Here is a 12937-nt window from a genome sequence, read left to right on the forward strand (position 1 = left end):
CCACTGTGGATCTTTGCAGATTGGGCTGCACCCTCAACCCTGCCTCTCTCAATGAGAGACCATGGTTCACGACATGGTCTATAAGTGTAGCCCTTATTTCATCTGAAATAACAGCTCTTTGTCTTCTTTGTCTTCCTCCACGTATCCGCCCTCTCCCTGCCACCCTTCTCCCTCCACGAACCCATCTTCCTTGTTCCATTTCCAAAATGAGTCTTTCTGAGCTCTACCTATATATACTGTAATATGTGTGTGTGTTCACTAACAAGTCTAAAACAAGGCACCTGCTTAGCCTTTCAGCTGAAATTGCAATCAGCAGTGTTTGAAAGGCACAAAGGCTGAAATCTATTCCGTTTTGAATGTGTGGTTCACAGTTTTGACAGCAGTGTGTTAGCATTTGAACAAAGTGCTGTAAATCCACAGTGTTGTGCAGGTTGTGGTTAAAGTCATGGGATAAGTGTATAGAGTTTTGAAAACTGTGTTCAAGCAATGAAAAACGAATTAGAGTTTGGTCCACATGAACTGCTGCTGTGCAGACTGTAGTTAGAGTTTTGCACATATGACTTCAGTTGTGTCCACTGCCGTTTAGCAATCGAAATAAACTGTAAAAATACACTATAACAGGAGACACTCTCACCATCAGTAGAGCTGCTGTGTCTGACCACAGTCAGCACTGGTGTGAAGGACACAGATTCTCTAGAACCCCATCTTCACAACCAAGTGATGCTTTAACTCTCACCGCTGTAGGTGAGTTATTTTGTTGTGTGTCTCTTTTTTGTCAAACACTATTTATATTGAGTCCATCATGTAGACATGGTCTGTGTGTAAGTATGTTTTAAATAATAGCAATGGTATTACCCACAATATAAAACAAAATCTTACCTATGAATCATCTAAATGTCATCTAAGTGTTTCCACAGCTCTGCCCATGGCCACAGTGAGAATCTCTCCTTAGGGTCCGCTCTACTCTGGAGAGAAAGTCACTGCTGTGTGACATATCAGACTACACAGACTGAACGTACCGCTGGTTCAAAGACAGTCAGCAGAGTTCTCGTACACCTGGTAAGACCATCACCATAATGTCTAACCAGGCTGATCAGTACAAAGGTCGGCACCAGCAGTCTCAACTCAGTGGAACCATCCTCATCAGGTCAACTGGTGAGCTTGAGACTGATTACATAGACCTAAAAAGGACTTTAATCAAAACTCTCCAATAACAGCTCAAATGTGGAAACGTATTCAAATAAAGTTGAAATAATTGGATTAATAATTTAAAATTTAAAAATGGAGAATCACCAGAAAGCTGGGGGACAGTGAGAGGTGCGAAGAGCTGTGTGTGTGTGTGTTTGTGTGTGGATGGTAAAACATGTGTTTCACTAGTCCCTCCAGGTTCTGTTGTCTTCATCTCTCTGCTGCCCAGGCTGCTGTGTGGTTTACTGGTGGTGTCTCTCTTTCTACTGGTGTCCATCATACTGATGGTGAAATGCTGCAGGGCTCAAGGTGACCACTTTCTTTCAGTGTGTATCTACAATCAACGTATCCAGCTTGATATTCTCCTTCTTTATGTCATTCTCTTATATCCCTGTTATCAAGTAATGTTGACTCAAATGGTTCATTTCAAATGTAAATAGACAAAGTGTCCAGGGGCAGCAATTTTTGAAAGATGTCTTCTATAGAAATGTTCTACCCTCAAAAAGTCAAACTAACCTTTTCATTACTTCTGATGGATTACATGTTAGAGTTGTGCAGTTGAAAGAGCAGTTGAATCAGAACTCTAACGCTGCCCTCTATCCGTTATATATTTCTAAAGGCATGTGGTAAAACAGCCAAATCTGCTCAAGACGAGGAAACATATAATAATCCACTTACCTCTCTTTAATTTTAGTTTGTCAATTAAACAAGAGTGTATCGTCTGTTATTGTTTAAAGGCCCAGTTCAGTAAAAAAAATATGATTTTGCTGTGTAGAATAATAGTTAAGACATCAAAACTATGAAATAACACATACGGAACCATGTAGTAACCAAAAAAAACAAATTGTTAAACAAATTTACATATATGTTATATTTGAGATTGCACACTCTTGGCATTCTCTCAACCAGCTCGCAACCAGCTTCATGAAGTAGTCACTTGGAATGCATTTCAAGTGACAGGTGAGCATTGTTAAAAGTTATTTTGTAGAATTACTTTCCTTCTCAATGTGTTTGAGCCAATCTGTTGTGTTGTGACAAGGTAGGGATTGTATACAGAAGATAGCCCTATTTGGTAAATGACCAAGTCCATATTATGGCTAGAACAGCTCAAATAAGCAAAAATGACAGTCCATCAATACTTTAGGACATGAAGGCCAATCAATCTGGAAAATTTCAAGAACTTTAAAAGTTTCTTCAAGTGCAGTCGCAAAAGCGCGATGATGAAAATGGCTCTCATGAGAACCGCCACAGGAAAGGAAGACCCAGAGTTACCTCTGATGCAAATAAATGTTTCACAGAGTTCAAGTAACAGACATCTCAAAATCAACTGTTCAGAGGAATCAGAGTGAATCAGGCCTTCATGGTCGAATTGCTGCAAAGAAACCACTACTAAAGGACACCGATAAGAAGAAGAGACTTGCATGGGACAAGAAACACGAGCAAAGGACATTAGACCAGTGGAAATCTGTACTTTGGACTGATGAGTCCAAACTTGAGATTTTTGGTTCCAACCGCCGTGTCTTTTGTGAGACGCAGAGAAGGTGAAACGATGAACTCCCCATGTGTGGTTCCCACCATGAAGCATGGAGGTGGAGGTGTGATGGCGTGATTTGCTGGGACAATGACCCAAAACACACATCCAGGCTGTGTAAGGGCTATTTGACCAAGGAGAGTGATGGAGTGCTGCGTCAGATGACCTTGCCTCCACAATAATCCAACCTCAACCCAGTTGAGATGGTTTGGGATGAGTTGAACCGCAGAGTGAAGTAAAAGCTGAAGTAAAAGCTGTTGAGAGAATGCCAAGAGTGTGCAAAGCTGTCATCAAGGCAAAGGGTGGCTACTTTGAAGCATCTAAAAAATAAAATAGATTTTGATTTGTTTAACACTTTTTGAGTTACCACTTGATTCCATATGTGTTATTTCATAGTTTTGATGTCTTCACTATTATTATATGTAGAAAATAGTACAAATAAAGAAAAACCCTTGAATGAGTAGATGTGTCCTGGTACTGTATATGGGATGTGTGTTGTATTTTTATGTTGTATTAATTCAAGGGTTTTGTCAAATAAAAGGGATGATTCCCACATCATTGTATTTCTTTGAAATATAAATTCATTTAAGGACATATTCCTTTTACAGTCTGTATTGAAAGAGAGTGAAATGAGGGGAAAATGGCTGCCTAAGTATGCTTCCCAATCAGAGACAACGATAGACAGCTGTCCCTGATTGAGAACCATACCCGGCCAAAACATAGAAATACAAAATCATATATAACAAAACATAGAATGCCCACCACAAATCACACCCTGACCAAACCAAATAGAGACATTAAAAGGCTCTCTAAGGTCAGGGCGTGACATTAACTCACCACAGGTTAATGAAAATGATGTGCTTGAAAGGATGCACATAACTCTGCAATGTTGGGTTGTATTTTCCACACACGCCTGTTCCTATATTTAGTTTTCATGCTAGTGAGGGCTGAGAATCCACTCTTACATAGGTACGTGGTTGCAAAGGGCATCAGTGTCTTAACAGAGCGATTTGCCGAGGCAGGATACTTTGAGAGCAGCCCAATCCAGAAATCTGGCAGTGGCTTCTGATTTTCACTGAACCGCTTGTTGCAATTTCGATGAGGCTCTCTTGTTCAGATATCGGTAAGTGGACTGGAAGGAAGGCATGAAAGGGATAACGAATCCAGTTGTTTGTGTAATTGCGCACCCAACTCACTCAAATGCTTCGCTACATCACATTTGACATTGTCCATAAGCTTGAGTTTATTTGCACACAAAAAATCATACAATGATGGAATGACCTGTGTGTTGTCCTTGTTAACGCAGACAGAGAAGAGCTCCACCTTCTTAATCATAGCCTTAACTTTGTCCCGCACATTGAATATAGTTGCGGAGAGCCACTGTAATCCTAGATTCAGACCATTCAGGCGAGAAAAAACATCCCCCAGATAGGGCAGTCGTGTGAGAAACTCGTCATCATGCAAGCGGACAGACAAGTGAAAATTATGGTCAGTAAAGAAAACTTTAAGCTCGTCTCTCAATTCATAACAGGTGTCAATACTTTACCCCTTGATAACCAGCGCACGTCTGTATGTTGCAAACGCCTTACATGGTCACTGCCCATATCATTGCATAGTGCAGAAAATACACGAGAGTTCAGGGGCCTTGCTTTAACAAAGTTAACCATTTTCACTGTATTTCTTTCAAGCTATCAGGAATTCCCTTGGCAGCATGCGAAGCAGTAATTGTTTCAAAACATCTCCTCCAATGTCATTGATGCGTAGTTAAACAGTGTTGTTTGATGAAGACATTGTGTGTATAGTTTGTTTGCCTTTTCCCCCAATATTGTCACAGTCATATCCACGACAGCAGGAAGAATTAAGTCCTCCACATTAGTATGGGGCTTGCCTTTCCCAGCCATTCGGTAGCTCACCATATAAGATGCTTCTAGCCCTTTCTTATTAATGGTATCTGTTGCTTTTATACATGTCTTACAACTCGAAAGTCGTCTTAATTCTCGCTGTGGCTGAGGAAAGGCACTGCTCCCAATACAAATGAATCCCAAATCAATGTAATTCTCATCATATTTGCGCCTCTTCGATGGTCCAACGTCCCTGTCTGTTGTTCGGTGCTTTCCCGGGTAAGGGGCCAGTAGCTCTTCGGCTGCATCAGATTCACAACTGTCAGTGTCCATGCTAGCTGGGCTAACAGCAAATGTAGAATGACTGATGTTAGCATTGGATGTGCTCTTGGAAGCAGAACAACTTGTCGTCGACGGGTGCAGGTGTAGTACTGCTGGTAGTAGCAGTACGACCAGTAGAGTTGGTATGTGTCTCTATGGACGAGCACCTTACTTTTTTAAAACATTTATCAATTTTTGAGCAAACGGAATGAGCAGCAGCTACATTTGGCTACATATGAACTGTTAGTGGAATTCCTGCGAGAGAGTAACAGTTAATGTGATTGGATGTTAATTATTTGTCTAGGCTTCCTGTATTTGACATTGTGTTGTTATTTTTCTGGACACTAGATGGTTACATTTTATTTTTGGCAGTGAAATGAGGCTACTCAGGTGAGAGAAAAAAAACTCACCCAAATGTATAGCTCCGTTGGAAAATATAAATGGACTGTTTGAAAATGTGAAGAAAATAATATGTATAATATAATATATTTTACATTTTTTGTATGAATCACATTTTATATGAAGTACCCCCGACGGCATTGCACTTACCCATAATTCTCTCCAAACCGGGAGGAACTGAGCTCTAGGATCATGCCTCAGGACTACCTTGCCTGTCCCCAGTCCACCTGGTCATGCCGCTGCCCCAGTCCACCTGTTCCGCCTGCAGCTATAGAACCCTGACCTGTTCACTACTTTGTCCCGGACCTGCTGTTTTTGACTCTCTCTCTACCGCGCCTGCTGCTATCTCGACCTCTGAGTGCTCGGCTATGAAAAGCCAACTGACATTTACTCCAGAGGTTCTGACATGTTGCACCCTCTACAACCACTGTCATTATTATTTGATCCTGCTGGTCATCTATGAACGTTTGAACATCTTGAAGAACAATCTGGTCTCAATGGCCATGTACTCTTATAATCTCCACCTGGCACTGCCAGAAGAGGACTGGCCACCCCTCAGAGCCTTGTTCCTCTCTAGAGTTTTTCCTAGCCACCGTGCTTCTACATCTGCAATTCTTGCTGTTTGGTGTTTTAGGCTGGGTTTCTGTATAGCACCTTGTGACATCTGCTGATGTATAAAGGGCTTTATAAATACATTTGATTGATTGATTATTTCGATATTGTGATCCACAATAAGAATGTGGAGCAGTTACAGGCATGTCCCTGAAGGGGTCGATAAGAAACCCCAGATGTTTATCATAGTATACCAACTAAAGGTGAAGTCTGAAACTGCTTTCCCCTGTAACCTTTCTCTCCCCATGTTGGTTTCTTCACACATGTTGTACACGTGTCTCACACTCTACATTCTGCACTTTACTTATAAGCCCATAACCAACAATGCAGTTTTTAGAAAATACCCCCAAAGACTAAAAAATCATGTATATAAAAATAAAAAAGTAAATAAGTCAAAAAATGATTTACAAAAAGAAAAGCAAGTGAAAAAAAGTACAAAATTATGAAAATAATAAACAATAGACAAACACAAACAATATACACACACACACGCACACAAACAAACCACACACCAACACACACACAATATAGTACATGAACAATAGCCCTGATACACATCACATGTACACATCACATATACAGACACATTTAAATACATCAATAAACAACACAATAACAAACATATCTATGTGGACAGTAGCTAAAAGTATTACTCATAACAGAACCATACAAGGTTTTGTGTGTGTGTGGTGTGTGTGTGCGTTTGTGTGTTAGTGAGAATAATCTCTAGAATATTACTCTGCTTTTCTGTGTACGGTGAAGTGTGATCTAAGCAGACTGTCATCATATAGGAAGTAGAGTGGTTTGTTAGAAGGACTGTAGTTGTAGAGAAAGTCACTTGTCTGTGGGGACAGAATGGAGCATACCTTGTTCTGTTTGCTACTATGTAAGTACTGAGTTAGTGTGTTTGTTTATGAACACTAATTACCTCATTTAATAAGAATTTAAGGGAAAAAGGAATAAGACATTAATCAAAATTAAGACAGTTTCATGCTTTAGCTTTGTTTTTGGTGTTTCAGCCCTTATTGAGAAAACATTAGTAAATGTTACTCAAAGGAAATTGCAGCAAATATTGTATAGAAAGTGACCATTCTACATTGATGTTGCATCTCTGTGAGAACCTGAGATTATATAGCCGATGCCATGCAGACCTGGTTAGTGTGTTGGTGTGCATTTAACCAGTTCTTCACTCAGGAACTAAAGAGTGGTGTGAAATCAGTGGTTGCAAAATGTGCTGTCAATGACAATGAATATAAAATGCAATATTTGTTGGATGTGTTGTAGTATTAAGAAGTGATTATTGTAAATGGTTGAGGGTTCCTTCGCTACAGTTATAGTAAACTGTGTTAAGAGATTAATGAGTGGTGTTCTGGTGTTTGTGGTCTCTCTGTGTGCAGAACATGGGAAGTCAGTGGCCATTTAAAGCTGCAGTCCGTAAATCAAACTACAACAGAATGGCCACCCTGACACTTTTTGTGGTATATGGCTGAGGGATGGGGCTAAGGAAATTCATTCATCTACATTGTTTACAATAATTGTCATAAAATAACATTTTCTTTGGTTTATGATGGGATAAGACAAAGTTATATTCTTCAAGAATAAATGCCTATGATTTAATTTAATGATTAAAAGGTGTGTAGGAATCATAGATTGCACCTTTAAAATAAATTACAGGACGGATTTGGTAATCAGTGACATGAATAAGACATGTTGATATTTATTTCAACCAAATATTGGAGCAATGTGACTTTCTTTGTTGTAGTGCTGAGTACACACATCTACTCTGGACACTCTGAAGATGATGATGGTAGATATTTGTACACTTGATCAAGCCTCCATCTCTTAATGCTTCATCAAATGTTTTATTTGTCATAATTAAAGCTGCTTTTGGATAGAAATATTTTGTGTTTTGATTGTCTCAAAATAACATGTGTAAATAAATTGTTTCATTCTGGTTTTATTTTGTGCAGGACAGGCAAAGGCTGTTCTGACCAAACACCCCAAATCCTCCCAGATATTCAGTGGAGAATCTGTCACTCTCAGATGTAACATACAAAGGGGAAAAGTCACTGACTGGAAATACACATGGCGCAAGGATGGTGTGGACTTCCTTAGTAGGAAGCATAAATATGAGATCAGTGGGGATAATATTTCAGACAGTGCTGACTACAGGTGTCTGGGTACACATATTGGTAATGGGACGCATTCTGAGTGGAGTGATGCAGTCAGACTGACAGTGACAGGTAAGTCATCTTGTCTCTCATTCACATCAGTCCCTCCTTGTCAATAACCACTTGACATTGGGGCCCATTTTAAGGATGCTATTTTGTCGTTTTAAAACGTTCTGTCTACTATTGCATTTAAGATTCTTACTTTAATTAATTCTCCTTTCATGTAATAATTGAAGAAATATGGTGCATGGTACTAAGATCATACTTTTAACTGATTGAAGACAAACTGTTTCACAGCTCTGCCTACAGCCTCAGTGAAGATGGTCACTACCCAGGAGACACTGTATTCTGGAGACACTGTCAAGCTGCAGTGTGACATATCAAACTACACAGACTGGATGTACCACTGGTTAATAAATAAAGAACGGCTTTCTAGTCAGACCAGTAAAACCACCACTATCTCTCTCTCTGATCAGGGTGGTCAGTACCAGTGTCAGGGTACAAGGACAAGACGGCCCAGAAATTCATATTTCAGCTCATCTCTCAACATTAGCGTCACTAGTGAGCTCACTATTAATCTTCAATCACTGTCTGGACATTCTGAAATATGAGCAAATGAGAGTACATCTAAATATACTGTATAAACTGTAAATTCTAACTGAATGGAGTCAACACACCCCTATTTAAAATATACTTTAAACAAAACATAACTGCAACAGCTAAATTATTATAAATGATCCAGATGTTTTGATATTCTGCTCTCTGTTTTCTTAGCTCTTCCTGAAATGAGTAGTAATGCTTCACTGAGTCCATTATTGTATTTATTTTCTACAACTACCTCAGAACCTGATGGTGATTTGTTGTTCTCTCTCCAGGCGTAACTCCTGGACCCTCTACATCAGTCCTAGTAGGAGTGGTTGTGGGCCTGATTGTTGCTGGTGTTCTACTGGCCATATTCCTGGAACTGCTGTGTACATATAAAAAAGCCAAAGGTGAGACTTTTTTATCAATTCTCATTTAACTTTTTGGTTCATGTTTTGGAGAAAAATGTCCAATCACAAAAGTTTAAAACAGTAATGATTTGATTAAGCATAATATTTTGCATTTCTCATTACAGATTCCTGTTGCAACAGAATATTCTCGTGAGTACACCTGTTTTTCAACTATGTTCCTTTTCATACTGTAAAATATAACCTGTGTGTTTCATGACTCTCTCTCTCCCTGTAGGCCCCACCAGCTCCAGAGGACCAACATGGACCCCCAACAGGACCAAGGATCTACCCAGGGCCAGGCTCCTGATGCCGGGTATACAAGTCTGCAGCATGGTCAGTCTCTCATCCCAGACCACTGTCACTCTCCTCTCTGTAACTTCACATACTGACTTTTCACCATTAACTTTATATACATGTTACCATACTCTATGTCCCTAGGCAAGCTGAGGGAAAACCAACCTATTATTCTTTCGCTCTCTTCTTTGACCAACAGGTGGCGCTAACATCTATGATACAATCACACCCTCAGACAATAACGACAATGGTACTGGGAAAGACAAAGGGGGATACCTATCAGTTATACATAACTGAATGCCTTCAAATGAAATGTGTCTTCCGCATTTAACTCTGATTCAGAGAGGTGCAGGGAGCTGCCTTAATCGACATCCACGTCTTCGGCACCTGGTTAAGAGTGGGTTGCTCAGGGGCAGAACGACAGACATTTACCTTGTCAACTCAGGGATTCGATCCAGCAACCTTTCAGTTATTAACCACTAGGCTACCTGTATGTTAAATTTAGCATGAATACAGTATAGAGTTGTTGTTGCTGTAGTTATCCATATGTTTAATATTACTAGCATACTAACAGTAAGTAGAGATATTAGTGTATTACCTGTATATTTCAGATGCTGGTGCTGCTACTGCTGGATCAAGTGAGGTGACGTACACACAGATTCATCCCAAAACGTTGGACAAGAAAAGTAATTCTCAACTGTTACATAAATTAATACTAAATGTAGCAGTGTTTTTTACTCTTCAAATTTGATAAATACATACAAATTCTCACCTCCTCCTCCTCAGAAATGCCAGCTGATCCAAAAGAAAATCCAGTCTATTCTGAGATCAAGGCAAGGAAGACCACAGGTGAGACCCATTCTACAGGTTGGCAGTGAGTGAAATCTCAATGTGTGATTTTGGAGATTTGAAAAGGATGCAGAGTATTCAATAAGCTAATTCCTTAATTTGTTGACTGGAAATGTCAATTTTCAGCAGCAACTGGACCTGTTGATGTGACCTATGCTGAGGTTGACCTTAAACGGAAGGCCAAAGCCAAGAAGAAGAAAGGTAAGACTGGACATCCTTCCTTCCATATTCCCCCTATCATAACCTCACACCTCTGACCCCATGTTTACGAGCTGCACAATATTCTGTATATTACTGTTATATTATTCTAATGTTTTATCCTCACTCCTTACAGAAACAGCAACCCCACCTGAGGCAGATTCGGTCTATACTCAATTGAAGTCAGGTACAGCCCCAGGTAAGACTAATAGCCATAAGCTATTGATACTTAATATGATAATAATATGAACTGCATGTCCTAAACAACTTTGTGCGTGATATGCTGCAGGTACCTGAGGGGGTCAGGGATGGAGGGATGGAGAGATGAAAGGATGGCAGGTTGGAGGGATGGAAGGAAGGACACACCATTAGAGGAGGAGCAGAAGCAGAAGGAAACTGGAACATGGATTCTGCGCTTTCAATGCACACAAGCAAACAAACACATGTACAAACACACACACAATAACACCTTGTACATTAAGGAGTTCTTACTTATTTTATTTACCAACAGATATATTATTTAAAAACCTCTCTGGGATATGTGGGGCGCTAGCGTCCCACTTGGCCAAAAGCTTGAGAAATTGCAGAGCACCAAATTCAAATCAATTCCTATAAAAATCTAACTTTCATGAAATCACACACGTAAGATACCAAATTAAAGCTACACGTGTTGTGAATCCAGCCAACACGTCAGATTTCAAAAAGGCTTTTCAGCAAAAGCAAACAATGCTATTTTCTGTGCACTGATAGTCAACAAAAGAGAGAGAACATTTCAACCCTGCAGGCGCAACACAAAACGCAGAAATAAAAATATAAATCATGCCTTACCTTTGACGAGCTTCTTCTGTTGGCACTCCAATATGTCCCAAAAACATCACAAATGGTCCTTTTGTTCGATCCTTAAAAATACCTGTTCCAACTTGCGCAACGTGACGACAAAATATCTCAAAAGTTACCTGTAAACTTTGTCAAAACATTTCAAAATACTTTTGTAATACAACTTTATGTATTTTTAATGTAAATAATCAATAAAATTGAAGACAGGGTGATCGGTGTTCAATACAGGAAGACAACAAACTCAAGCATGCTTTCTGGTCTTGCGCCTGTGTCAAAAAATAGACATGACGTGACACTTGTTCAAGATGGCCGTACTTCTTCATTACACAAAGGAATTAACCTCGACCAATTTCTAAATACTGGTGACATCCAGTGGAAGGGGTAGGAACTGCAAGCAAGTCCCTTAGAAATCTGGAATCCCAATGAAAGTCCATTGAAAAAAGGGTGACCTCAAAGTAAAATTCGTATTTGGTTTGTCAAATCAAAATCAAATTTATTTATATAGCCCTTCGTACATCAGCTGATATCTCAAAGTGCTGTACAGAAACCCAGCCTAAAACCCCAAACAGCAAGCAATGCAGGTGTAGAAGCACGGTGGCTAGGAAAAACTCCCTAGAAAAGCCAAAACCTAGGAAGAAACCTAGAGAGGAACCAGGCTATGTGGGGTGGCCAGTCCTCTTCTGGCTGTGCCGGGTAGAGATTATAACAGAACATGGCCAAGATGTTCAAATGTTCATAAATGACCAGCATGGTCGAATAATAATAAGGCAGAACAGTTGAAACTGGAGCAGCAGCACGGCCAGGTGGACTGGGGACAGCAAGGAGTCATCATGTCAAGTAGTCCTGGGGCATGGTCCTAGGGCTCAGGTCAGTTGAAACTGGAGCAGCAGCACGGCCAGGTGGACTGGGGACAGCAAGGAGTCATCATGTCAGGTAGTCCTGGGGCATGGTCCTAGGGCTCAGGTCCTCCGAGAGAGAGAAGGAGAGAATTAGAGAACGCACACTTAGATTCACACAGGACACCGAATTGGACAGGAGAAGTACTCCAGATATAACAAACTGACCCCAGCCCCCGACACATAAACTACTGCAGCATAAATACTGGAGGCTGAGACAGGAGGGTCAGGAGACACTGTGGCCCCACCCGAGGACACCCCCGGACAGGGCCAAACAGGAAGGATATAACCCCACCCACTTTGCCAAAGCACAGCCCCCACACCACTGGAGGGATATCTTCAACCACCAACTTACCATCCTGAGACAAAGCTGAGTATAGCCCGCAAAGATCTCCGCCACGGCACAACCCAAGGGGGGGCGCCAACCCAGACAGGATGACCACATCAGTGAATCAACCCACTCAGGTGACGCACCCCCTCCAGGGACGGCATGAGAGAGCCCCAGCAAGCCAGTGACTCAGCCCCTGTAACCGGGTTAGAGGCAGAGAATCCCAGTGGAAAGAGGGGAACCGGCCAGGCAGAGACAGCAAGGGTGGTTCGTTGCTCCAGAGCCTTTCCGTTCACCTTCCCACTCCTGGGCCAGACTACACTCAATCATATGACCCACTGAAGAGATGAGTCTTCAGTAAAGACTTAAAGGTTGAGACCGAGTTTGCGTCTCTGACATGGGTAGGCAGACCGTTCCATAAAAATGGAGCTCTATAGGAGAAAGCCCTGCCTCCAGCTGTTTGCTTAGAAATTCTAGGGA

The 12937-nt window shown here is 40.9% G+C and overlaps 1 protein-coding gene across 1 annotated transcript; it reads left to right on the forward strand.

The window, feature by feature from the left end:
* The first annotated feature begins 6689 nt into the window (after positions 1-6689).
* On the forward strand, positions 6690-12263 carry LOC135515354 (uncharacterized). The gene is made up of 13 exons (XM_064939027.1): positions 6690-6778; positions 7655-7699; positions 7863-8135; positions 8361-8624; positions 8939-9055; positions 9181-9205; positions 9291-9388; positions 9549-9599; positions 9961-10035; positions 10136-10198; positions 10325-10399; positions 10533-10595; positions 10686-12263. The coding sequence occupies exons 1-13, from the start codon at positions 6748-6750 to the stop codon at positions 10691-10693; spliced, it is 1188 nt and encodes a 395-aa protein (XP_064795099.1). The 5' UTR covers positions 6690-6747; the 3' UTR covers positions 10694-12263.
* The last annotated feature ends 674 nt before the right edge of the window (positions 12264-12937 follow it).

The sequence above is a fragment of the Oncorhynchus masou genome, chromosome 27, assembly GCF_036934945.1.
Source record: "Oncorhynchus masou masou isolate Uvic2021 chromosome 27, UVic_Omas_1.1, whole genome shotgun sequence".
Taxonomy (NCBI): domain Eukaryota; kingdom Metazoa; phylum Chordata; class Actinopteri; order Salmoniformes; family Salmonidae; genus Oncorhynchus; species Oncorhynchus masou.

Coding starts and splice junctions, on each gene's coding strand:
- LOC135515354 (XM_064939027.1), top strand. CDS start 6,748: ATGGAGCATACCTTGTTCTGTTTGCTACTAT. Junction 9,600..9,960: donor CTCAGACAATAACGACAATG/GTACTGGGAAAG, acceptor TGTATATTTCAG/ATGCTGGTGCTGCTACTGCT. Junction 10,199..10,324: donor CAAGGCAAGGAAGACCACAG/GTGAGACCCATT, acceptor GTCAATTTTCAG/CAGCAACTGGACCTGTTGAT.